The sequence below is a fragment of the Engraulis encrasicolus genome, chromosome 13 (genome assembly GCF_034702125.1).
Source record: "Engraulis encrasicolus isolate BLACKSEA-1 chromosome 13, IST_EnEncr_1.0, whole genome shotgun sequence".
Taxonomy (NCBI): Eukaryota; Metazoa; Chordata; class Actinopteri; order Clupeiformes; family Engraulidae; genus Engraulis; species Engraulis encrasicolus.
In genome coordinates, this window is record NC_085869.1 from 48,863,197 (window position 1) to 48,890,831 (window position 27,635).

The 27,635-nt window shown below is 43.9% G+C and overlaps 1 protein-coding gene across 2 annotated transcripts in view; it reads left to right on the forward strand.

Moving 5' to 3' along the window:
• The window catches only part of LOC134461321 (diacylglycerol kinase beta), a 167,480-nt gene that overhangs the window by 24,127 nt on the left and 115,718 nt on the right, over window positions 1–27,635 (forward strand). The window contains exons 1-4 of one of the 2 annotated variants that reach the window (XM_063214153.1): window positions 3,096–3,169; window positions 10,849–12,144; window positions 16,668–16,744; window positions 22,107–22,260. In XM_063214153.1, the coding sequence (XP_063070223.1) occupies window positions 12,078–12,144; window positions 16,668–16,744; window positions 22,107–22,260 (298 nt within the window). In that variant the 5' untranslated portion in view covers window positions 3,096–3,169; window positions 10,849–12,077. Of the gene's footprint in view, window positions 1–3,095; window positions 3,170–10,848; window positions 12,145–16,667; window positions 16,745–22,106; window positions 22,261–27,635 lie in introns of those variants that run through there. The other variant, XM_063214152.1, reaches the window with a different exon arrangement.

Below are 27,635 nucleotides of genomic sequence, written 5' to 3' on the forward strand. Positions count from 1 at the left end.
AGATCCGCAGTTTTCCACGGCTAGTCTGTTTTAGTACATCTGACCGTGGCCGTGGAAAACAACTTAAGTAGCTTTTTTGTCCGTAAGTGAGCTTCGTACATGAGGCCCCAGGTCTTCCATTGTAATTTTATCGTGAGCAGTGTTTTATGTCAACATTTGGCAAACACACAAAGAGAACCTCCCTAGGAACATGTTATAAATACTCTCATCATGACAAAGCCGTGTGTTCAAGATGGCATGGGCATGCCAAAGATATCAAGTGTTTATGGCACATTCATGCTGGCCTTTATACAGTCCGGTTGCTGTATATTCTATTCAGGTCTTCCATTATCATTTTGTCCCTAGTCGTGTTTTATGTTAACATCTGACATATACAGAGAGAGGACCATGCTCACCAGGAACAAAAACACACCACCCCGCTTTTACAGCCTGTTTCCTCGCTACACTCACTTATGACGTCAAGTTGCCAGGCAACTGCGAGAGCAAACAGAATCCCTCACTGCACAAAGGGGAGGCCCCCGGTCTGCTGATGAGCATGAATCACGCGCACTCGTTTTTTCTCTCCCTCTCTCTCTCTCTCTCTCTCTCTCTCTCTCTCTCTCTCTCTCTCTCTCTCTCTTGTACACACATGCACACAAATACACACATACTGTACATGCATGGAAACACAGACACATAAACAAAGTCTCACCAATAAATGACCTTTACAACTGATGACCTCCTGTTACGTACATACCGTGCTGTCCTCACCCATCAGGCAGAATGGAGAATGAAGTAAACGTTGTCTGCAAATGTGGAGCGTTTCATCTCTAAGAAGCTAAAAAGCCACACATTGTATTTTACAGTGACAGAGCAGAGTCTTTTATTCTAAGACTACATGCCACCTTTCACCTTACAAGAGTGAGAAAGTTCCTATGAGTGCATGTACTGTATATGCACAGTATGTGTGTGTGTGTGTGCGTGTATGAGTGTAAAGACACTGTATCTTTGCCCATGCACACTCGAGTGTGTGTGTGTGTGTGTGCGCGTGCTCCAGTGTGCACACACAGCTCCTGTGTGTCCATGGCACGGCTGAGTGCGTGTCTTTATGTGTGTGTCCATGTGTCTGCGCGTGTGTTTTGTTTTATTCTGGCCCAGTGGGATGTTCTCACGTGCTGGGGTGTGGCGGCTTGCGTTTATGACACCTCGGCAGGGCCAGTGTCTCGGTCCATCTGTCTGCGGTGTCACAGGTCTAGTGCAGGGTGAAAAAATCCATAGGGTTGTAGGCTACTGATAACATCCGCTGCTCTCATCGAGAGGCTGAATGTCAAGTCAAGTCAAGTCAAGTCAAGTAGGTTTTATTGTCAATTTCTTTACATGCACTGGTCATACAAAGAATTTGAAATTACATTTCTTGCTTTCCCATACAGACATAGACTAATTAAGGTAAGGACATAGACAGTATAGACATAGACAGTACTTATACATGGACTTAAGACAGTATGGACATAGACAGTGCTCATACAGACATTTAAAGTGCAAGACTGGACAACAGAAGACTTGTAGAATGTAAGCATAGTGTTACTTTTAAGTACCTCTACACTGAAAAATGATCTAATGCAGAAATGCGAAAATGGGGAAAAACATTTTTTGTGTGTGGGTCATTGTCATGTTGTTTGGCGTACTCTTATACTCTAATTTAAGGAGTGCGAAATTGTAAAAATTATCACTCCAGAATGTCAATGTAGCTACTTACATCCATAAGTGATTCTATTGAGAACAAGCAGAAATTAGCAGGACAGGAGAAGATACAATATTTCTGGTATACCTTGGTACGGTATATGCAAATCTGGTATCTTATTATGCTTGAGCTTAGTTACATTCCACACCATGGTTTTATTATTGAAAAGTGATGAGTTGGTTGTACTCTGCAGAGGCCACAGAAAAGCCTTAGGGCCTAAATGGCTATCTAAAATTAAAGAACCTTGTGATATTGTCCGTTTTCATCGTTGGTTTGGTTTGTCACTGTAAACGGTTCTTGGTTGATTTTGTCAAGCAGTTACGCCACATGCGGTTACGTCACTATTTGTCATTGCACAGGTGTCAGCTTACCATTTCATCTCCTTGATGGCGGTGACATGCATTATTTTGCTGAAATTGCATGGGTGAGGTTGAGCACACCATTCACTCATTTTTTTATTGATTGATTCACCCATCCATCCATCTATCCTTTCTTCCATCCCTCCATCCATACATATACATATAAACTATAGGCTACAATATGATTTATTCATGGATTCAGTTTGTATGCCTCTCAGTCAATCACAGTCAATCAAGAAGTGAATTTATATCACTTCAGTGATTGCTGCCATTCAAGGCTAGCTATAGCCTATGATGCAACTCAAAAGGGAATGCGTCATTGGGTAGTCTAGGTGTTTGTGCATTAAGTGTTACTCTTGCCTGTGCTTCAATTGAAGATCGTAGGCCTATATAATATATAGAGCATCAACTGTCTCTGTTGTAGCTTTATCGATACATATATTGGATGATTTGTGCCAATGGACTGCTAATTTCCATTAGTCAATGAAATACATCCCAGGATACTGCCAGACATGTCTTCAGTCTTCATCAATGGCAGAGCTACCAGAACAAGTCTGTGGCTTCTAATAGTGGTATATACAGTGAACAGGTGGAAAATGATGTATCTTCTCTGACAACAGCAATGCAACATGAGCATTTTGTATTCATAGAATGTACAAATACATAGCTTCCCTCCCACATATAGACATATAATAAAAGAAACCTTTTTTGCCTTGACAGTTTAATTGGATGGGGTGGGTGTGTGATTGGGGGAGGGGTGGGCTTGTGACCTGTCAGGACCTTTTTAACCAAACCACCTAAAATGTTTGGTCATGTAATCATCCCCCATTCATCAGCCACATAACCCCTTCTGTATCGCAGTAGATTCGCTGGACTCTACCACCTGAGGGAATTCCATTCCAAATGTTAAAGTTGGCTGTGCCCATGTGTTGGATTTAATAGAGCAATAAATATATATATATAGCTACAGTAGCCTACTGAAGAGAAAATAGCAAAGCGTCAGTCGGTGGTAATGAGCAGAAGGAGATCCCAGGAAGATGAAGTGAAGACACGTACTTATAGACAGGCCTGCACAGGAAAAAGATTACAGGTAGAGAATAGTCTATCAGATGAAATGTAATGTAGAGAATAGTGGTGCTAAATAAAACTGTGCCTGTCGCCTGCTGTGAAAATAACTTAATGGTTATTCACTTCATCCACATACTGTACATACGGTACATGAAAAATATCAGGTTGTCATGACAGGCATGGGCAGCTTGTATTGACTAGATAAATGTCAAGTTGTCATTACGACAACCCAAACAATGTCATGTTGACAGTAAAAAGAATGACATAATTTACCACAGGGCAGTTATTGACAGCAGTCACTGACATGCATTAATGCTGTGGTGTGGTGCTATGACAATGTCATGTCAGTCTTATGCAGAGGGGTGACAAAGTGTTGACATAATTTCCTGTATTAATACGTCAGTATTAGCAGTAATAGTGGTAGTATTTGTAGTCATGGTGGTGTTGGCTTTCCGCCTTATGTGTAGCCTATATATAACTTTTGTTTACATTTAAAAAAGAAATGAGCATAGGCCTACTCCAAATATTTTCCCAAAAGGTATCGCTGTTTGATAGCTGTCTGCTGATGTTGCATAACCTTTTGGATGTTTTTGGGAATAAATAAAATTGTTTTTTTGAAATGTAAAGAAAAGTTGCCCCCATTAGAATAGCTCATATCTCGAAAAGGGCTGAGCCAAAAAATGTGGCGTCCCCAGGTACTGACAAGTCAAGGGTAGTGTGAGCAATACAACAGCACATTGAAATTTGCAGGAGTTGCCCTTTAAGGTGTCCCACATTAGGCATCGTCCAACTTTAGGGCATTCTACCCTATAGACTGTATTTTTTCTGCCTGCCGCATCCAAAAGGCTGACTGCCCACAAATGGCATTGTGGTCATACTTGGGATGTACAGGAGGTCATGGGTAAGCAGTTAGTGCGTCAGACTTGTAGCCCAAAGCTTATCGGTGCAACTCCCGAACCGCCAGTTTGGTCGGGGGAGTACCGGTAATTAATCAGTGCTCTCCTCCATCCTCCTCCATGACTGAGGTACCCTAAGCATGGTACCGTCCTGGCACACTGCTCCCTTTTGGGCAACATTGGGGGCTGCCCCCTTGCACGGGAGAGGCACAAATGCAATTTGGTTGTGTGCACTTGTGTGCTGTGGAGTGCTGTGTCACAATGACAATGGGAGTTGGAGTTTCCCATTTGGGTTAATTGCTTTGGCTTTTGCTTCCTACATGTAGGCTGTGGTTGTGTGTTTGCTCCTGTATTTCGTCAATCTCCATCTGGCCTAGAGCCATTAGTGTTTTCAGTCTCGATATGGTCCATTGTGGCTAAGTCTCTTGCGGCCACCGTTCTCTTCTAGACATGTAGGTCCCTGTAGTGTGGAGGTCTGATAATGGCAGATATCAGTAAGCATCAGGGGTGCTGACGGGGGGTGGGGGGGACAAAGGGGACAGTTGTCCCAGGGCCCAGGGAGAGAGGGGGCCCAGATGGGTTCTCATTACATTTTAGGGGGGCCCTTTCAGATGACTTCGTCCTGGGCCCTGCCAAAGCTGTCAGTGCCCCTCGTAAGCATATACAGAGTCTACTACATTTCACCATGTTTACTCAAAACTTCTAATGTAGCCTTGCAGTCTTGTAGTCCTACATTGCACACTTTACTGAACAGTCTACCATCTCCATAGTCAGACTACCATTTCTTTGCTTTAGCAACCATTTCTCGAACAGGGGCAGTCCCCTTTGATATCCATTGAGATGTGGGGTGTATGCATAGCTGATGCTTGATAATAATGGTCTTGCAAGCCTCATTTCATTCCCCCCGAGTGGTTCAGACAGTTCTCTCCGGGGACCTCCCTTCCCTGCCTCCCTGCTTTCTCTTCTCTCCGTGCATGGAACTTCGGTCACTCAAACAAGCAAACAACACCACATTTCACCAATTACTGAATCACTCATCGCTAGCACACATGATGGACGGTTAGCGTGATTCACAATCATGCTTTGACATATTTTCATATGATCTGTCCCACCCACGATAAAAAGGCTTTTTTATGACGTTATTACGTATGGAGATACTGTAAACTCCCCAAAGGTCAATGGCTCATGGTTCATGACTGACTGTCTCTGTTATGCTGGTCGTGGCCTGATGTGTTGTTGTCCCTTAACTGACTCAGATGTTACAGGCATTACGGCCACAAGTGTCTCATTATGGTACCTGAAAATATACTCTTATCCTGTGATCTCACGCACACATGACTTGCATGGTGGTTGTGTACACACTCACACACACATGCATACAAACACATGCACATACACACAGAAAACTGTACAGTACAGTACAGTACACACACACACACACACATACACATACACACACACACACGCGCACACGGACACCCACATACATGCACGGACACACAAACACAAAAGCAAACACACACACGCACATACACGTGTCGCACACACACATACACGTGTCGCACACACACACACGCACGCACACACACACACACACACACACACACACACACACACACACACACACACACACACACACACACACACACACACACACACACACACACACACACACACACACACACACACACACACACACACACACACAGTAGCTTTCAGTTACAGTCTTTCAGGTACGCAGATCAGATGTTGTCTGAAGACACTTCCTGTTGTGTGATCGTTGCCTCTCTCAGGTGCCACCTCTCATTGATATAAATCTGTTTTTCACCTGCTGTTCAATACCAGCCAACACCACCCACCATACACGGTGTACAGTTGTGCTCATATGTTTACATACCCCAGCAGAATAAACGCTTTCTCTGCGATTTCTCACAAAATATGAAGGATTACACAAAACCTTTTTTTTCACTCATAGCTAGTGACTGGCTTAAGATATTTATTAGCAATATTCTGTGTTTACTCTTTCAAAAGCATGATCACAACCCAAACTACCCAAATGACCCTGTTCAAAAGTTTACATACCCTAGTTTCTGATGCTGAATATGGCCCTGTTTAACATCAGGGACCGCTCTAAATTGTTTGTGGTAGTTGTGGATAAGGCTCTTAATGTTCTTAGATGACAAAACAGCACATTCTTCCTGGCAGAATGGTTGTTTCCTATAATATCTTTGGGTGTCTTGCTGGAACCTCACATTTGAGGTTTCCCCTGAGTGGCTCAATGATGTTGAGATCAGGAGAGTGAGACGGTCGCTCAAAAACCTTCATTTTATTCTTTCTGAAGCTAATGACGGGTTGATTTGGCTTTCTGTGTCGAAATATTGTCATGTTGGCACCGTTGGAATTTCAATTCAGAAATGCAATATGAGGAGTTTGGTTGGAATCAAGCCAATGGGCAAGGGAATCATTGCATTGCAATGATAATTGCAAGGGAAATTGTTCAGGAGGCATAGGACAACCAAAAAATAACTTCAGGTGAAATATAGGACAACATGAAAAAAATGTTTTAAACTGTACAGGAAAGAGGCACTTGAGGAAAGATGGGCTGTTGGGGGTTGCCAGGAGAAAGCCATTACCACAAAAATGCAAACATGTTATTTTGCATATGATACACCAAATAGCACAGTGAGAAGCATCAAAATGCCTGTGACAAAGTCATTTGGAAAAATGAGATCAATATGGAACTTTTTTAGGCCACTATTAACAGTACCATTTGGAGAACAGTCAATGGAGCCTATGATGAAAGTTACACCATACCCTTCTGTGAAACATGGTCATGGGGACATTTGAGTTACAAATGTTATACTTTTGATCCATACTCGCAGAATGATGAATACATTGCCCTGTGAAAAATACTGGAGGAAACTTGACACACATCAGCCTTGAAACTGCACATGGTCCATGTTTGGACATGCCAACATGACAATATTTCAACACAGAAAGCCAAATCAACCCGTCACTAGCTTCAGAAAGAATAAAATGAAGTTTTTGAGCGACCGTCTCACTCTCCTGATCTCAACATCATTGAGCCATTCAGGGGAAACCTCAAATGTGAGGTTCCAGCAAGACACCCAAAAATATTATAGGAAACAACCATTCTGCCAGGAAGAATGTGCTGTTTTGTCATCTGAGAACATTAAGAGCCTTATCCACAACTACCACAAACAATTTAGAGCGGTCCCTGATGTTAAACAGGGCCATATTCAGCATTAGAAACTAGGGTATGTAAACTTTTGAACAGGGTCATTTGGGTAGTTTGGGTTGTGATCATGCTTTTGAAAGAGTAAACACAGAATATTGCTAATAAATATCTTAAGCTACTCACTAGCAATGAGTGAAAAAAAAGGTTTTGTGTAATCCTTCATATTTTGTGAGAAATCGCGAAGAAAGCGTTTATTCTGCTGGGGTATGTAAACATATGAGCACAACTGTATATCACTGATTCTTGAGAAAGTGGCTAAAACAGGTTGTAATGTTGACAGAAAAAAACAAAGTGAATTACAAAATTATATGGTATATCCTCGTAGACTAAGGTCTTGGCTTTTCAGAAATGCACAAGGCCAATCTCCCCATTATGTATTTTTTTCAGAAATCAGCCTTTTCTCCGATCATACCTTGTTTTTTGTCAACACCGTCAGACACAATTAAAAGTTATTAAAATTGTATTGATTTGGTTGCATATGTATCTGGAGTTTTTAAGTGATTATGTGTATTTTTTGGTTCACACATATGCCTTTAAATGTTGAAAATTCACTTTTGTTCTATTTTAATACTGTTTCATGTGTTCTAATTTTAAAATATGTACCGTCATACGATGCTTACTTAACGCCTAAATGCAACAAACATTTTTTTGTAATTTCACAAATATTCGTGTAGGCTTAAATTGGCTATTACTTTGATATTTCAACAACTCCTAAGGAAAATGTTGTAAGCACATTCCTTTAAAATGTCCAAAACTCCTTCTTACGGTGGTGACTTAAGAACTGACAGTGGTGACAGTAATCTGAGAGTGGTGAAAGTGGCCTAATTAGTACCTGCATTTAGCAAAATAAATAGCCCTCTCAAGTCAATGGCATCTTGCATAAAAACTTTATTTTTGTGTGTGCACAGTATGAGCATGTGTTTTTACTTCATTAGTTAGATTACCTAGGAAGTAAGCCACTGGTTGTTGAAAATGTGGTAAAAACAGCTTTTAAGTTGTTCAAATCCAAAATATAGAGGTGTATTATCATAGATGTAGGTCTTGGCTGTGCAGTGAATGCATTGGCCAAGCTCCCCATGTTTAACATTTTTCATAAAATGGGCTCTTTCTTGTTTTGTCAACAGCGGCAGACAGAATTAGAAGTAAAAACACATGTTTACTGTATTAAAGTGAATTACTTTAACAATTCAACATAACTGTAGATACTTATTGTATGCATATTCTTAAAACATGTCAAAAACACGTAAAACATGTGTTTTTTGGTGAACTCCATCAGATGTCACCACCGTCAGGTTTTCTGACAAAAAAACCTCCAAATCCACCTCAGTGGTGGCTAGAGTATCATTTTGGATCACAATTATTACTAACATGCCTAGTAATGTTTCATTAACCAGCACAATTTAGTATAATATGGAACAACATGATGAGCAGAACAAAATCTGACGGTGGTGACATCTGACGGTGTGAGACAAAAAAGCACTCTTTTAAATATTATGCATTGTTTGTTCACATTAGCCATTTCATTTTCGCTCTGTTTCTTGGGTGCTTCATACCTTTTCTGAAAAAAAATATATTTATTAACATTAATGTAATACAATACTATTAAAACCCCCGACGGTGTTGACAGTTTATGGTTGGGACAGTACCAGTGTCCAAACAAATTAACAAATTGAGGACAAAATAATAAACTTACAGGAGCTTCAGTGATGGTGAAGTAGGCAGTAGAGCTAAAGGTTTGAAAAGGGGTCCTCAGTAATGAAAATTACCTTGTGCATACCTGATTTTATTGTCTTTTAGAAAAAATCTGACGGTGGTGACCAATATGCTGGACACATTTTGAGCAATCAGTAAATAATAGTAAATATTGTTTTACATCCACTATGTGCACATCTGTAGAACCACTTTAATATGGTCTTCCACATCATGGTGATATTGTTCAATTCTGTTAGTGATTTTTGTATTTTAAGTCAATTGAAATGATGATGCCAGTCCTTGGGACAGGCGTTTTTACAGGGTGTGGACAGGTTTATAGCCATGAAAAGTAATAAAATTACACTTAAATATTTCAAACAAAAATGTATTCGTGTGACAGACCCCTTGGCCATTACCTGGGTTCATTTTGTTTGTGAAAATTTAGTTGATTTTCAACAGAATTAATATTTTACTGCAGGGACATGTTTTTGCCAAACTTTCAAGAATCAGTGACATGATCTATTCAGCCCACAAGCACGCAACAAACAGAATGCCGTTTCACTGAATAATATTATGTAACTGACTGACTGAATATTGGTGCTCAGGTAATCCTTTGTCCATTCTTGTGTTTTTATAGCTGTGTAGTTGATGGTAGCTGTTGTATAATTGTGTGCCAGATCCTAAGAAACAGGGGGGGGGGGGGTCCAGAATGAGAGAAAATGATAAGAGAGGAAGTGTGTGTGTGAGAGAGAGGGGAGTGGCAACAGACACAAAAAGATAGTGTGGAGAGCAAGAGAGAAAAGCAGACAGATTAAGAAAGAAGGAGAGAAAAATAGTCAAAGGGTGAGTGTGAGTGAAGGAAGGCAGAATGAGAGAGAGAAAGAGAGAGAGAGAGAGAGAGAGAGAGAGAGAGAGAGAGAGAGAGAGAGAGAGAGAGAGAGAGAGAGAGAGAGAGAGAGAGAGAGAGAGAGAGAGAGAGGGAGAGAGGGAGAAGGGGAATGATGAGAGGAGGGGCAGACTCAGACACAGAATGAGAGAGAGAGAGAGAGAGAGAGAGAGAGAGAGAGAGAGAGAGAGAGAGAGAGAGAGAGAGAGAGAGAGAGAGAGAGAGAGAGAGAGAGAGAGAGAGATGGAGGGAGAGAGGTAGGGCAGGAGAGAGAGGGAGCATTTCATTTCATTGATTTGTGTTGTGCACAGACAGAGACGGAGGGGAGGCCATGTGACTCACTCAGAGTGTGCCTGGCCCTTTGAACTCTTCAGCAGAACTGGCTGGTGGGAGTTGCTGCTTATTTCGCTGGTTAGGGTTGGGCTCTGTGGTATGACAAAAGCAAACCACCACATGGGCTGTGTGCCACCTTTCTTACGTACACTCGATTGCTTGCAGACTACAGTAGTCACAGGAGAGGAGAGAGAGAGAGAGAGAGAGAGAGAGAGAGAGAGAGAGAGAGAGAGAGAGAGAGAGAGAGAGAGAGAGAGAGAGAGAGAGAGAGAGAGAGAGAGAGAGAGAGAGCAGACCATTGTTTTTCTTCCTGTTTGTTTCTTTCCTGTCTTCATTCTTACACATTGTGCTGTGTTTACACTTTTTTAACGTGTGAGTATCTGTCTGTGTCTGTAATACTGTAAAATACCTGTTGTTGCTCTTACATGGAATTTTGGGTCTCACAAACCTCATGTCATATCTTCTCTCTGCCCCCTCTGCCTATCCGCCTCTCTCTTTATCTCTCTTTTTCTCTATCCCTCTCTACCTCTGTTTGTATCACCCCCTGCTCTCTCTGTCGCTCTCTGCCCCCCTCTCTCCCTCCCTCTCTCTCCCTCTCTCTCTCTCTCTCTCTCTCTCTCTCTCTCTCTCTGTAGGTTAACGGAGAGATTATCAGGCTCAGCTGTGAGCTCCCAGGTGCATCAGACAGCTCTCCCTGCATGCCTCTGGCAGACGCGGCTGTGAGCCAGCAGCACGTCATCCTCCAGCCTCCACCTGCCACCCGGAACCCGGAACCTCCTCTTCCTCTTCCTCTTCCTCTTCCTCATCATCACCTTCTCCTGTGATCCCTCGACCTGCCACTAGGCCTGCACCTCCTCCTCTCCCTCCCCTCCTCCTTACTCCACTCTCCTCCCGGAGAGTGTCCTTGGCACATTGTACCTCCGCTGTCATCCCTCGACACCACCACCCAGCCTGTCGCTCTTCCTCCTCGTCACCATCTTCCTCATCGTCACCTTCCTCCCCCCTCCTAGTGCTGGCCAGAGACTAACCTTGGCACTCACACCTCTCTTCGGACATCGCCATCTACCTTCCTCATCGTCATCTTCCTCCCCCTCTTCCTCCTCCTCACCGTCATCTTCCTCTTCCCATCCCTTTTCATCCTGCTGGCCGTAGGATGACCTTGGCACGCGTGCTCTACCTCTCCTCCGATCTGTATTGAGGCCGGCAGGCAGGGGATCCATCCATCCATCCATCCATTCATCCATCCATCCATCCTGCTCCTCCTCCTCCTCCTCCTGCTCCTCCTCCTCTTCAGATGAGCCGTGCCCTCCCCCAGTTCAGTGGGCAGGGAGTCGAGATGTGGCCCGCGTGGCTCAGAGGGCCCTCAGCAGCAGCAGCAGCAGCTCACCTGAACGAGGGATAACCACTGACCATCACCTGCACTGCTCTCTCTCACTCACACACTGACACACACACACACACACACACACACACACACACACACACACACACACACACACACACACACACACACACACACACACACACACACACACACACACACACACACACACACTGACAATAAACACACTCCCTCTCACTGAAAGTGCACAGCATATACAGTATCACATGACTGCACCATATGACGGCACACTCATAGAACTCAAGGACATACATTGACGCGAACATATAGCTACACCCATCCACCCACGTCCGCCCAAACACGCGCACACACACACACGCGCACACACACACACACACACACACACACACACACACACACACACACACACACACACACACACACACACACACACACACACACACACACACACACACACACACACACACACACACACACACACACACACACACGCAGTGTGAGATGGGGGACTGCAGCTGGGTGTGTTTGAGCCCGGGAGAGTTCGCTCAGCTGCAACAGTACAGTGAGTGTGAGTATCACATCCATTCATTCCGCCGCGAGGCATCTAACTCTTTCCCTTACAGGAAATGCATTTGTGCCAATGTGATTACCTAGTCTGCAAATGGGCAATCCCAGCATCGTGCACCCCCGGCCATTACCATCGTGCTCAAGAGGCAAATTAAAATCTGAAAACGGCAATTTCCTTATTTAATGCAAAGACCGCTGACGTCAACAATGGGCCCTCTCTGGTTACACATGCACTAATTTGAAAGCTCTCTAACTGTTATAGTTTGTACTGTGCTGTATGTGCTTGTGTATGTCTTACAGTTCAGTACATATGGCTAAGGTCATCAATGGCTGCTTGTTGTATAATGTAGAGAAGGACTCATGACTGGTTTAAATTTGTCTAGAAATCACAGGCATTAAACATTGATTGAGGTGACGTTCTTAGGTACAGTAGGATACACAGTAGCTGAAGTGGTTGGATGAGTTGACAGATTTTTGTGGGAAAGTGGCCTTTTAAATAATGGTCATCTCTGTTTTGTTTTGGGGTTTTTTGTCTGAAAGCTCTTTGAGACAGCTAACATTTAATGTTGGTTGTCTCCCTCAAGATGTTTTTTTTTTATAGATCTCAGTGGACCGCTGACCGTTACACACATTTGAAATTGGTTTTATTGTATAATGATAACGGAAAAGTTTATTGTCAAGGCTGTCTCTTTATGGAGCGGCTTTGTATTGTGTTGATTTATCATAAGTCGCTTATGTAGGCCTACACACCGTAAATTTTGCAAAGCTAACACAAAACTGAGAGAGGAAGAACCAATGCTTATTGAGTTGAATTACTTTAGTAAGACACAGCCCCTGTAACAAATTGGCTGTTACCAGAGTGGTGTCGTGATGCATTACCGAAGGCCCTGCTTACTGTCATAGTGGTGTAAGACTAGTAAAGGCTTTTCAGCGGCTATTACAGCAATCCACTGGTGGAACCGGGCAAATTAAGGGGCTACCAATGTGAAATTTATGATGCACCTTTTTCTAATGCGGTTGAAATTGGGCTTTGAAGATTAACAACACAAATTCAAAAAAAGAGACAAGATTGTGTTGTTTTTTTCCCCTGGGAGACGGAGGAGCAGGGCGGTACTGGCAAGATGGCATACACGGCATACACAGCATACATGGCTTTTTGTCGGTTTATTGTTTTCCTTCGAGGCTGGCTGTGTGAAGGGCTGGTGCACAACATAAAATGCCTGGGCCATTTTGTTTGGTCCCAGCCCAGCGCTGAGTAGGAGGAGGAGGAGGGTTGATGTGATGCGGTGGCGATGTCCTCACACTGATTTACACCAGCTCACTCCTCGTCAGAACTCCCAGACCCGTTGCCGGGGCCACGTAGCGTAACTCATCCATCGCAGGAACTAAATGTGCTCTCTCTAAATCTGCTCCTTTGCCAGGCGTCAGATGCTACTATCCTCCGATGGTGTCCCTTAAATCACTCCCTGTGTGTGGTGCACTTTTTCACCCCCTTCCTCATTTATTTTGGGTTAAGGGGGGAAAAAACTCTCCCTGTGCTCAGATCAGATCATTTCTCATAACTTGAGTTTTTTGGTTTCCGGGTGAACATTTTTCTTTGACTTTGAATATACAGTATAATATATATATATTAAAGCAACAGGGAATTACAGTAATTGGTGGCGACTATTACAGTAATTCCTGGTGACTATTTTTAAGTCCAGAATCCCATGAAGACAATGAAGCTGACTTACTACAGTACAAGGGCTATGTTTACATTTCTAAAAGCAATGTTGCAATTGCCTTTGGGTGTGCTATTGTACAGCAAAATACAGTAGTAAAAATGTTTTTACCTATTGAGCAACGTGCCTACATTGTAAAACTGCCCAGCAGCAGCAGATAAGCAAGAATGTGAAGGCAAGGTGGGAACTTGGACCAAAGAGGAATGCCTGGTGGGGTGATTTAAGCAGAGGCAAATCCTCACCGGGGTGATTTAAACTGGTTTCCTGCTGAAAAATTCAAACCTGCTGTGATGCAATATTCATGCTGAACTCTGGGCACCTCAGGAACAGGTCTCTTATGTGGTGACGTGTTCACTCCACTGAGGGTCTGTCTGAGAGAAGTCTAGGCAGATTCACACATAGCTTAGCCTCAGAGTGTCTACCACGTAGGACATCCATCGTTACATCAGGAGATTCAACCTGTGTGTGTATCTCTCTGTGTGTGTGTGTGTGTGTGTGTGTGTGTGTGTGTGTGTGTGTGTGTGTGTGTGTGTGTGTGTGTGTGTGTGTGTGTGTGTGTGTGTGTGTGTGTGTGTGTGTGTGTGTGTGTGCGCGCGCGTTTGTGTGTGTCTGCATCCGTGTGTGTCTGCGTCTGTGTGCGTGCATGCATGTGTGTGTTTGTGTCTCCCTCAGTGTGTATAGTTCTCTCTCTGTGTTAGGCTTAGTGGGCCAGAAAGTAGGCACTGAAGTGCTTGTTTATTTTGTCTCTGTGGTGCTAATGATGGCACTCTTTTGTCATCTGTTCTCAACAAGCCATTATTACCCACAGACTGATTTGTGTGCGACACCCAGCACACACACACTCTTTCTTTCTCTCTCGCTACTCACACACGCACAGAGCTGCAGAGAACGTGATAGAAGTGCTGAACATCGTTTCTGCATTTGTTTACTTTTCCGACACCATTGGTCTGCTCTGTTCTTTGAGTTCAAGAGTACAATTCACACTATGATTGTTATTATTTCATTACTGTATAATTGCTGTATGCTTGTCCATGTTACAGTGGCAAACACGTATGGTCACGTTTTTTTCCCCTGGTTTCGTTTTCTTTCCCAGTTGCCTCCAAATTAAAACGAAACAAAAACACATTAAGAGGTTACCCGGCGTGTTATTGCTGTGATTTTAATTGTCAAAATGTTTGTTAAAAACATAGCGCAGAGCTTGGTTACCATTGCTGGTGTGAGTCATTGTGATGATAATTACTGCGTGTCCTCTTCAGTTGTAAAGTGAGTATGTGAGGAATCCTATCATGTTATGAACCATGAATACGGACTCAAAGAAAAAAACACACATTGAAAGGCTACCTTGTGTGTTATCGATATAATATTAATTGTCAAAATGTTTGATTAAAAAAAACCATAGTGTTTGTTTTCGTGAGTCAGTGTGACGATAATAATGTGCTCTTCAATAGTAAGTGAGCGTATGAGGAATCGTATCATGTTATGAACCATGAGTATTGATTCAAATAATTAAAAAAAAACACAAATGAAAAGGTTACCTTTTGTATTCGAGTTTGTAAAAAAAACCATAGCATTTGTTTTTGTGAGTTAGCGTGATGATAATAATGTCCTCTTCAGTGGTAAAGTGAGCGTACGAGGGATCATTTCATGTTATGAGCAGAGAGCAAACTCAGTTGCTGCAGGGCATCAGCAGCACTCTGTGGCAGTGATATGATAGCACTGATGACTCACTATTTGCCTCATAATGTGCAAGGATGGAAAGACAAAGGGAAAGAAAGAGACAAACAACATGGGTAGGGAAAGAGAGAGAGAGGATGAAAGGGGAAGAGAATGAGAGCGGAAGAGGGGTAGGGAGAGACTGTGTTTATGAGAGAGAGGGAATGTGTGTGTATGTGCGTGTATGTGTGTGTGAGTGAATGGGGGGTGAGAGAGAGAGAGAGAGAGAGAGAGAGAGAGAGAGAGAGAGAGAGAGAGAGAGAGGGAGAGAGAGAGAGAGAGAGAGAGAGAGAGAGAGAAAGAGAGAGAAAATGTAAGAGAGGGAGGGAGGGAGGGAGGGTCAAAGTGATTTTTGCCCAAGACGCTGCGTACGTATATGGCAGGGTAATATTTTTTCTGCTCTGCTGTCTGTGGTTTAATTGCCTAGCTTTCTTTATTAGCACAATTCATTTAGTCCTGCTGTGGCCCAGCCCTCCTCTAATTGTACCATGCTAAACAGAGGGAAGAGCTAGAGAGTTACAATGCAATCTCTGTCTGTAATTGAACACTTGCCTTTGCCGATATTAGGCCTCAAATGTGGTTATTTATTGGGTAGCTTACATGTATATTTTATTTATGAGATAGATGGGGTGTTTGCATCCAATGTGTTTTTTTTTTTTGGGGGGGGGGGGGGGGGTTGAATGAGAGATAGAGGAGGGTCGGTAAATTAGGCCTACCTCAGGCCAGAATCGAACCCAGCTTGAATCATAGCCGAGAATTGCACACTGTTTTTTGAGTTAGTTGATGATTTAAGTGTGCATTCGATCAAGTACGCAACATGACAAAGTAACATAGATGTGCGAGGTCATAGGCATGTGCTAATGTTATTCTAATGTTCAAAAAGCATGTCTAAAATGTATTTGCAGTACCAGTTCTGGCCACAATCCTGCTTAACATCATATTAGCATCATTGGTGTTGTAGCGTCTCTAACTCGTCAGTGCAGGTAATTCCTTAAAATCCTCTCTGATGTTTTCATCTCTCTCTCTCTCTCTCTCTCTCTCTCTCTCTCTCTCTCTCTCTCTCTGTCTGTTCTGTTTTTCCTCACCACAGACTCCACGAAGAAGTTGAAGGATGTCCTGGAGGAGTTCCATGGCAACGGCGTCCTCTCCAAGTACAACCCAGAGCAGGTGTGTAATCTGCCAGCTACTTTATTATCCCCTCTGCACGGAGCCACAGTTCTAACCTTATTGTTACGGAAACTGCAGTCACCAAGTCTTACTTAAGTTGCTTAAGATTGTCAGTCATGTCAAAGCAATGTTGTCATAGTGTAGTTGAGCAAAGAGTGAGCAGGCCCACCGACGGGCCCATCTGCACAAAGAGGCTACCCCTGTAACAGCAATGACTTCTTCTTAGCGATCTATGAGGTTGTTCAAGCATGTGTTACCGTACATTATATGCTACTCTTACAGTATATTCACCAAAATGTTATTTCTTTTTGTTATTTCATCACTTTTTGCCATTTTTGCTCTGGTGTCCTCGTTGCCAGTTTACTCTCACACATGCTGATGATGTCCCAACAAACTGCTGATGATGTCCCAACAAACTCACTTTGTACTCAACTTTCAACACCTACCAGATGTAACACTATTCTGCAGTGATATATTGTGTGTAGCTTTTTGCAGCCGGGTGTGAGTGTGTGAGTGAGTGAGTGAGTGAGTGAGTGAGTGAGTGAGTGAGTGAGTGAGTGAGTGAGTGAGTGTGTGTGCGCGTGCGTGTGTGTGTGTGTGCGCGCGCTGTGTGTATTCTGCTTCACCAGTCCGCAATTCTGTGGCACTTTCTTCCTCTCTGGATAACAAAGTGGCCCTCGGTCACCAGCGTCTTGTAAAAGAGACTCGGTGGATCGATTTGGAGCAGGCCAGGTGGACAGCACCAGAGGTGTCAGGGATTTGTGGCTGCGAAGTAAAAAAAAGAACACTTTAGCAGTAACACCTGTCGGAGTGTATTTGGTCCCAGAGTACTCTCTGAGTGCTGAATGAACTCTGCAAAATGTACTGGGTGCGTGAGGGCCAATGCCAGCGCCGGTGTCTGGGCCAAGAGATTCCCCATGCAGCCGGGCCTGAGCTGAGCCGTGTCCTGATGGGGACAAATGACCCAGAAAAGTCATCAATCTAAGCGCGCGCCACCAGGGCAGTGGACAGGAGGGGTGACAAAGGGGTCATTTGTACCCAGGCCCAGGGATAGAGGGGGCCAAACATTTGGTTTTCCAATAAATTGTACCGTATGTATTGGATGGGGGATGACTGTCCTGGGCCCCGCAAAAGCTGTCAGCGGCCCTGTGCCCCACTCCAGTCTGTTCCGCTCCGCTCTGCTCCACGCCACACCACACCGCACAACCCCACACTGTGCCCCTCTGTAATACCCCATTGCACTGTAGACTGGGACCAGGCCAAGAGCAGAGAAGAGGCTAGTGTGGCATCACACTGTGCCACCTCTTTCTTTCTTTCCCCCCACAGTCTGCACTGTGACAGGGCCTGTATTTCTCCCAGATGGATGAGACGGGATCGGGTTGTAAATAGCGAGTGCAGGGGGTGCCCACCATGATGTGAACACTGCTGGGAGTTCGGGGGTACACACTGTGAAACATTGCAAGCTAGTTAAACGTAAAAAGGTATGTTGCCCTGCTGCCTTAAGTCTGTAAGATAACTCAACTCAAGGCTTTACTCAACTCAAGGCTTTCTCAAGTCAAGTTAACTTACAAACTGGCGACAAAAAACCTCGTATAGCACCTTTAGCAACTTTTTGGTGCATCTGGCGACTTTTTAAAACATGCATTTTCAGTGACAAATTCATAGTTTTTCCACATAATTATGACTCTGCGCCGCCGTCAGAAGCGTTTCCCATGGTTAAGCAGGGCTGCAGATAAGCTCTGATCTCCAAAAAGTAGCTAACACCTCTCATTTCTACTGTGGACGAAGGCATGTGGGCACGTTTGCTGTAGATCACCTCACCGTACGTGACGCTGTGACATCATACGTCACGTCATGACGTCATCTAGCGACCTCTAGCGACTTTTCAGCGAGCCAATAGCGACTTCTCTATAGCCTACACAGTCTCACCCCAAGTAGTCAATATCTGAGTACCTCTGACCAGACTGCAATTTTTGACGTCTTGGGTATTCCTTCCACGTCACATTTTGACTATGTCCTCAAAGGCGCCCCCTTGTGGCAGCATAACGTAATTGAGGTTAGGTTTAGGAATAGGTTTAGGGTTAGGCCACATAGTCAAAATGTGACGTGGAAGGAATACCCAAGACGTCAAAAATTGCAGTCTGGTCCAAGGTACTCAGATATTGACTACTTGGGGTGAGACTGCGTTGCTATAGCTGATTCTCTTTTGGCAACACTGCAACCAACTTACTTTTTTAAACGTTTAACTGGCTGCAGTGTGTTACAGTGTAAGAGGAGAGGTGCGCATTCAGTTCAGCTCAAGGATGATTTACAATTAGCTACGTCCCATTTCTTCCCACTCACACCTCAATTTGTTTCATCTTCCACTCTGTTCGTAGTGATGGTGACAGGAAGTGAGTGGGAAAGAGAGATGGGGGAAGATCGGGAAATGACCCCAGACTAGAATCGAACCCGAGTCCCCGGCGTAACACTACAGTGCCTTAACTGTTTGATCCATGGCCAAGGCCATTACAACGGGATTTCAACAATGTCCTCTCAAAAGGGTTGGGACACACACTGCACTTTCACATTCACCCACAAAAGTGGGCGTTAGGGCCAAAGACAAGTGAGAGTGGTAGTGATGGGACAGAGCCAGAGTGTTCTTTCCCCTCTAACTTTGGCCAATGTTGCTAACATTGTCAGGAGGAAAAAAACAAGCCTTTTGTTTGGGCGATTTGCTTCGTGGTTTTAGTCAGACAATGTTTGTTTCAGCTGTGTCAATTAAGTGCATGGAAGTACGGTAGGCTTTATTCACTCTCTGTTGAAAAGGGAGTTCCTATAACCACTTCCTCAAAGCAGCAACCCCTTACACAGTTCACAGTGACTCATACACGTCGTACACAAACACACACATGCACGCACGCACGCACGCACGCACCCACGCACACACACACACACAGATGTACATGCTTTTCTTTCAAATCCAAGTGCGTCATCTGTCTATTCGTTCACACAACCACATTTTTTCTAAAAACCACCAGCAGAGTACAAACAGAGTAAGGTACAGAGCAGCCCAGAGGTGGTATTCTTCTTCAGGCAATGCACAAGGACATCAGAACTCAGTCCACACACGCATCTGTAGTATTTTAATCCGCCTTTGGAAACAGCCCAGCAACACACCGGGACGTAATCAGACACCTTGCCTCAGTCTGAACCTGTCTAACTTTTTGACATTTCATTTTGTTGCTCTCTCTTGCCGTCTCTGTGTCTGTGACTCTGTCTGTCTCTTTCTCTCTCTCTCCCTCTCTCTCTCTCTCTCTCTCTCTCTCTCTCTCTCTCTCTCTCTCTCTCTGCCCCCCTCTCTCTCTCTGTCAATCTCTTCTGTCAGCAGCCGAGCAGTTTCAAACAAGTAATGCCCAAAAATGGCAAGGAAAAACAAATCATGGAAATGAGATCAATTCCCCCTTCCACAACTGCTGGTCAGCGTCAAGCCACAATGGAGAGAGAGTGAGAGAGAGAGAGAGAAACACACTGGAGGAGTTTTGACAACTAATTTTGGAACCCACAAAAATCCACAGTATCATTCAGGAAAAGACATACGTACAATCACGCCTGAAATCTCACATGCATCCATTTGGTGTCCACTTTTGTGTGAATGGAAAAATACAAAAAAGTTGTGTTTACAGTGCTATTCAGTGTCATCGCCTTACAGTGCTGCACCAGATTGACCCCTGATAGAATATAGCAAGCACTCAGCCAACAACACTCCAACATTAGAGTAACACAACCTAACACAACTTAACGCTGTAACATCTTTTCCTGTATCCCTCTGCTTTCATTGTTTTCTGTTATTTTATTTTATATTATTCTTTATTTTAAACGGCAAAACAGAAGCAGGACGTTCTCAACCAAGTAAGCCCCGGGAGCCCACTGGGTTTGCATGCTCTGTGGTTCTTTGTGTCTACAGGCTGGACTGCATGCCCAAACATAGCATAACAAACTCCCTCCTCATAACCCACAGCTTTACTCGTCATTACTCCCTCTTCTCCTGCCTCCCCCCTCCCTCCCAGAGAGATCCACTCCGCACTGACTCCCCCCCTTGCCACAAGGGGATCGCGCTCGCTCAGTCCAAAAAGAAAGACTGAGAGGTCAAAAGTTTCTGTGCTGTGCTTTTCTGTGTTTCAGCTCAGCTGTCTGCGTGGATGTGTGTCTTTTGTCGCCCCGCTGTCAACGTTTTGTGTGTGTGTGTGTGTGTGTGTATTGTATGCATGGGAGCGCGTGTGCGCGCGTGTGTCTGAGGTCGTGTGTCGCTGTAGTGCGTGTGCAGTGGGAGGAACGGACGTGGGGTGGGTTCCGACAAAGATCTAACCTGTCAGCTCCACTTTCACAGTCCAAAGATGAAACACTATGTTGATGATATCATGCTGTACTACCTCAGTTCAAAGCCATTGGATTGTGGTCAGCTGACCAGTGCTCTTTTTATTCAGCACTACAGCGTTCATGCCAATGTACTGTCCGGGACCAGTGTGTAATTGTCTGTCTTAGTTTGTGTTGACTTGTGGTTGTTGTTGCCCTATTTTTGTTTTGTCTTTGTATGAAAGCGGCTGGTACCTTGTCATCCTCCAAACCAAAGCATACCAGTGAATGGCCACCACATTCTCTGTCTTTTTATGTGTGTCTGTCTGTCTTTGTGTGTTTATCAAAGTGGACCACAGCCTGTCCTCAGTTCACCGAACCCCTGTAGAGAAATCAATTTGCTAATATGCTGCACTCACTCCAAGTCCGATTGTTAGTGACACAATTCCCCATTCATTCACCAATGTGTGTAAAGGTGTTGGCCATCACTGGGTCACAATGCTTCAGAACGGCCCACATTTTCCTTTATCCACAGCGGATAATGTCACAGATGTAAACTTCACAAATACCATCATTAATATATTATTAAGAATTTGGTTATAATTACAAGCTGCATTCATTCTGAAGTCTGCTTTATGAAGCTCCCCTGCTCACTTCATATCTATGGTTTCTTTTCCCTGTATGGCCACAGGGCATTTAGCTCCATGCTAACATTTCCAAACAAGGGAGCTCAGGGCTGTGGGGTTGTGTGTGGGGGGTGTGTGAAGGGAAGGAATGGGTTTTTGTAGATTTTATTACACAGTAAGAAAAGCATTGTTAATTCAACACTTGGAGAGTGGATTTAACATCATCTCCTAGAGTGTATTTGATCTCGTGGTACTCTGTAAGTGTTGAATTTAACACTGAATTGTTACTGTGTATGTGTGCAGAAGTATTCAAACTACTTTTGTGGTTTAGTTCCTTTCGCTGTTTGCTCACGTGCTTGTGTGTTTTTGGCCTGGGATCTGCCGTTTCTGCTCTCCCACAGCCCATCGACTATGAGGGATTCCAGCTCTTCATGGCCACGTATCTGGAGAACGACATTCCCGAGGACCTGTGCCAGCACCTCTTCACGTCCTTCAAGAGCAAGACAGGTGGGGGGTGCTCGCCGGAGGTGCCCCGCGCCGGTGTCAGCCTGCTGGGTAAGTAAGCTAAGCTATCTCTGTCTCCTTGCTGTGGTGGCTTCACCTGCTTTGCATTGCTGTGCAGCCTTTGAAAAAAATGTTTTTCATTTTGAGCATTTTGGCGAGACAGGAGCATCAAAAAGGAGACAGGAAATGAGCGGGAGGGGGCACGGTGGCTCGATGAGCTAGGACGCCGTACCATTGTGCCGGCGACCTGGGTTCGATTCCGACCCAAGGACCTTTGCTGATCCTTCCCCCCTCTCTCTCACGCTCATTTCCTCTCGCACTCTTTCGCTGTCTTGTCTTAACATGGCATGAAAGCTCAAAACACACATTTAAAAAAAGGAAAAGACTGGGCGAGTGAAACAGAGTCGGGTTGGGATATGACCCAGGCCAGAATCAAACCTGGGTGCCCATGCATATGTATGGTACAGGTGTCTTAGCGCAGTGTGTCACAGCACCCCCCTTCAGCCTTAAGTGCATTCATTTCAGAAAAGATGTTTAGCCACTTACAGTGCCTGGACATCTTGTTAACTTCAAGGAAGTGGTGAACAGCAGATGGACTTATTGCCTGATACATAAGACCATTTTATTAGGTTTGCTACTCCCTTCGAGTTCCCCATGCCAAGGTCAATAGAGGTAAGCCATGTGGTTGTTCTGGCCTCCTCCTGCTTCACATTGCTGTGCTGTGCTTGGGATTTTCAGTTCATCACTGTGGCATTCATTTCACTGGAACAGAACGCGGCTGTGGGTATTCCAAGCAGGGCGTTTAGTGCCTCACAACCTAGCATAACCACCAGAGATGGTGGAAAGAACCTAGAAAATATTTGGTATAACAGTGGGCAGAACCTGCTACTGTGGTGTGGGTTGTTGTTACTGTGACCGCTTTTGTTGTTGTTGTTGTTGTTTTAGGTTTTTTTTTTTTTTAACCTTCATTCATATACTACTGTGTGGGAGAGAGTGATGGGCTGGGGTTGGGAAATGACCAAGACTGGACTCAAAAATGGGTCCCCAATCTTTTTTGTTGCTGTTTTTGTTGACGTTACAAGGGGAGTAGTCAAATTTGTATTTAATAGGTGGTTTACTGTCTAACCCAGCTAAGTGAGCCCCAAGGGTCTAGTAAACCTACTAATAAAAGGATCTTATGTCTTACGGCTTGTAAGAAAAAAAAAACACCTTCTATTAGCAAATTTACCACCCCCTTGATGTTAACATGTAAATGACTAAACCCACGTTCTGAAATGCACCCAAGGCTATTGTGGAGTGTGATGGTACAACTATTGTTGTTGCTTTTGTTAAGGTCTCTTTTTTCTTGGACAGTAGATGGACAGTAGCAGTGGGAGTAATTGATTTTGCATTAGAAAAAGGGAAGACCTCGGGTGGTTGATAATGGCTTGTCAATGGGTAAATATGCATATATTGCAGCCAAAAGCTTTGTATTATTTTAGACAGTAATTTGTGTCAGTGAACCTTGTCTGAGTGAGTACACTGACTTTAGTTTGTTAACCAGGCACAAATGAAAAGGATTCCAGGACAACATTAGGCTCTTCACAGGAAGCCCATGTTATGGTGACTTTAACTTTAAAATGATGTATGAATGATTAGACCCTTTGTCTAACATTAGCAATGCTGAGGCTATAATTATATATGCGAAAATTATATGATTTAACCAATTATAACGGCAAAATGCTCAAGTAAAAGCATATTGGTCATAGAATGGTAACCTGCACTAGCGTTACAGTAACAGCAGATGCAGCAGCAGCATCAATATGTGTAACAATACTGAGACTTCCTACTGGTGCAAGTCTGGTAATTAGCAGAGATTTCCCATTGATATTGCTTTTTAGCATCAATATATTTCATTTAGTGTGGCGTCACAGCTGGTCTCCGGGGGGCTGGGGCTAGTGTCTGTGGTGTGAGACCTGATGACATGGCCCATTATCAGTGGCATCAGCTGATGTGAGGAAGCTCGAGCACAGCGAGACCTTTAGGCTTAAGGGAATGCGGTCGGCGCCTGCAAATGAGAATCTCATCTTCTCTTCTCTCTCCTCCTCTCTCCTCTGACACGGAAATGGTGAAGGCCATCTCTCTCAGAGGACTCAAAGAGGATGTTTACAGAGACCAACACGTGTGCACACACACAGGCAGAAACACACACGCACGCGCACACACACACACACACACACACACTCAAAGAGACACATGTGAAACACACACTCACACCTGCACCCCCCCCCTCCCCCCAACACACACACAACCACCATAACATACACAGACTAACACACACAAACATGTCCATTCGATGGGCGCAGCTATTGCGCACAATTAATAGCTGAGACAGAGTGATTGTTGATTAGCACAGTGTGTTTGGGTAATGCAGGGTGCTGCAGGCTGCCTGCCTGCCTTAATCCAGGCTCAGAGGAGTGCGGAGCAGAGTAGAGCAGAGCGGAGCTCAACAGATTCGTTGGGCGTCTGTGCAAGCGGTCCAGGGACAGATGGGGTGGCTGCCTGGCTCGCTTTCTTCTTCATCAGGCCCCTCGGGTTTCTGGCCAAAATATTAGGCAACGAGGAAACGAGCCCTCCGAGTGAATACTATGCGCGGATGGACATGCTGCTGCTGTACAGGCTTTTGTTCTCCCCTCTTTCAGATAGCAACAGTGACCCAAAAATCAATATTGGCAAGAAGTCCCCAAAGGGGGATGACGTAAATGGCCAGAGCTCCTGACCAATCATGCATTTAGATGACTGATTTGGGCCGCAGCAGCGTGTCCAAGGCTTTTTTTTTGGTTTGTTTTTGATTGTCTGTTCGTTTATTTCAGTCTGAATTTTGTTTCTTTTTCATGGTTTGCTCTTTTTGTCTTGTTTGGTGAAGAGGATATGCATGACTGGCTTTAGTGACTGTGACTTCAGTGGATTCGTGCTTTAAAATTGTACTTTTTTTCGAGGGGTAGGGGGGTGGAAAGGCATTACAGGCTTGGTGGCACGCAATTTTAAGTGCTCAGCAATGTCAAAAAGAATGATGTGAAAGGCATATTACACAATGAAAATGTAAATGCATGAATGCTTTGCATATCAAATATCGGATGCAAACCGAATTACTGTCTGTTGCAAATAAGTGATGCCCTTTTCAGATATGTTCTGAAACATGTAGCACAAATACGTACATGTATTGTATTTACATTACACACATGTAATTCACATACATGCTTTCCTGTGTCACATAGCAATCAGAAGTGGAAACATGGACCAATGCTTAGCCGTGTCATTTTCATGTGTCTCTGATGTAGACATCCTCTGTTAGAGGCCACAGGTCTATGGTCTGCTGTGCCACCTAGTGGTGTACTTGAATAATACAGATGCAAAATCCTCTCAGTGCCATTTCAAAAATCTGTGTATAAATTCATTCACTGTACATTACCCGTCAAAAATAATTAAGAGCCTTTTAAATTGTATAATCAAGTACAACAATTTGAAACAAATCAACAAAAGGTGGACTCCCTGTTGAGTTTTCTACGTTTTTAGAAATACAGACAATTTCTGTATATTGTTATTGCACTACAGGGTTTTGCATCTCAAACCGCCATTTGTTAAAGCGCTGAGATGCAGCACTGAAGTGCACTTCATGTCCAATCCCTGATGTCTACCCTATCTGTTCTGCACATGCACATACAGTTGACACATACAGTTGAATGAAGCATTCTGGAATGACGCAGTTCTTAGTTTAGCATTTAATGTTTATTTACATTGCTTGCATTGGCAATACAGACTAACAACATGTGCACATTCAGTGAGCACATGCGTTGTAAAACACCAAAAATGGCAAATGTCAAACAGAGTTTACATACTGAGGGCCAGCACTACTTAGCAGGCTTTAACAGTGCCAAGCAGTAATTTTTTAATGTATTTTTTTAATCTGATGAACAGGCTCAAACATGAGTTGTTTCATTCTGCTGTTGATGTGTTGTTACAGACCAGCAGGATTTTTTGGCACATGTGTAGAACGTATTGGGTACTAACATAGCCAACTCACTGGTCCTTAAATGCCAGAGGTTTTTTTTTTTTTAGTATAAATGATATTAATGATATTAGGGTAATTAAACACTGCCAGTCTATTAATGCTATTTTAATCACTGTCTAAAAATTAATTTTGGCAAAAGGAATTTTTTTCTTCATTTTCTTTCTTCTGTAACTGTCAGCAGGCGTATGTAGGCTACATGTTTTAAATCGTTCCTCAAGAGGCTACAATCTAATTAGTTAAGAAGCATAGCTCTGTTAATTTGTCATCTTTTTTAAAAATCCCAAGTTCATTTATAAAGTTTTTTTTTTTGTCCTGGAGCGCATTCTGCATTATTCACTCATTCCAGGAAAAAATAGAACTCCCACACAGGTTTCAAGTAGCCTTGCCATATTTCACTGGAGCAGATGGGAAATGGGACAGTTGATCATAATGAAAGTCTTTAGCTCTCAGCATCGCTCTGAATTTCCTGACAGGGGGGGTCTGATAAATGAAGGTGGCCTGAAGTGCATTACGAAGCATAAACAGAGTCCAAATATCAGCGTTGATCATTTTTATTTTACGGCGAGTAGTGATTTTATTTTCCAGACTCATAGACATAGGACCCTTGTAGGAGCCTACGAGGGCACATCACTCACTCGTGCCAAAACACACACACACACACACTCTCCTCTCCTCCTCCCAGGCCATAGCTCTCTCGGTGCCTCCCAGAGAGCACATCTCACTCCTGTTATGTCCTCCCCTCTTCTTTACACCTCTGTGTCTGCAGAGCCCATGTCCATTGACGCAGGCATCTCTATACAGACCGAAGTGGCCTGTGCTCCTATAACAGGTACCACCTTGGTGTGGCCACCCACAGTACCGTACTATCCTCCCGCCTCTCCGTCTCCCTCCATCTGGCAACCACCCCCCCCCCCAACCCCCAATATAACATTCTGTCTGAACCATGAGTTTACTGACCCCTCAGTGTTCATTTGTTGTGCCCTTGTTATTTTTATTTGTGCATATACAGTATGTAAAGGTGTGAGGTGTCTGTGTGTAAATATATTTGTATTTCTATGTGTGTGTGGTGTGTGTGCGTGTTTTTTTTTGTGTGGTGGTGGTGGTGGTGGGGGGGGGTGCAAAATGTGTTGTTCTTCCGTGTGGGTTTGTGTTTCCTCAGTTAACTGTTGAGTCTCATCATCTCACTGTCACTCAAAAAAACCAGCATGTCCTTATTTGTGTGTAATGTTGTTGTGGTCTACTGATTTTTTGAAATCTGAGCCCTGTCCATCATTAGTTTGCAAAGGTAACATGTCAGTCATCTCTCCCTCTCTTTCTCTCTCTCTCTCCCTCCGTCTTTTGCGGTCAACAACTAACAAAGCTATGCACGCTTTCA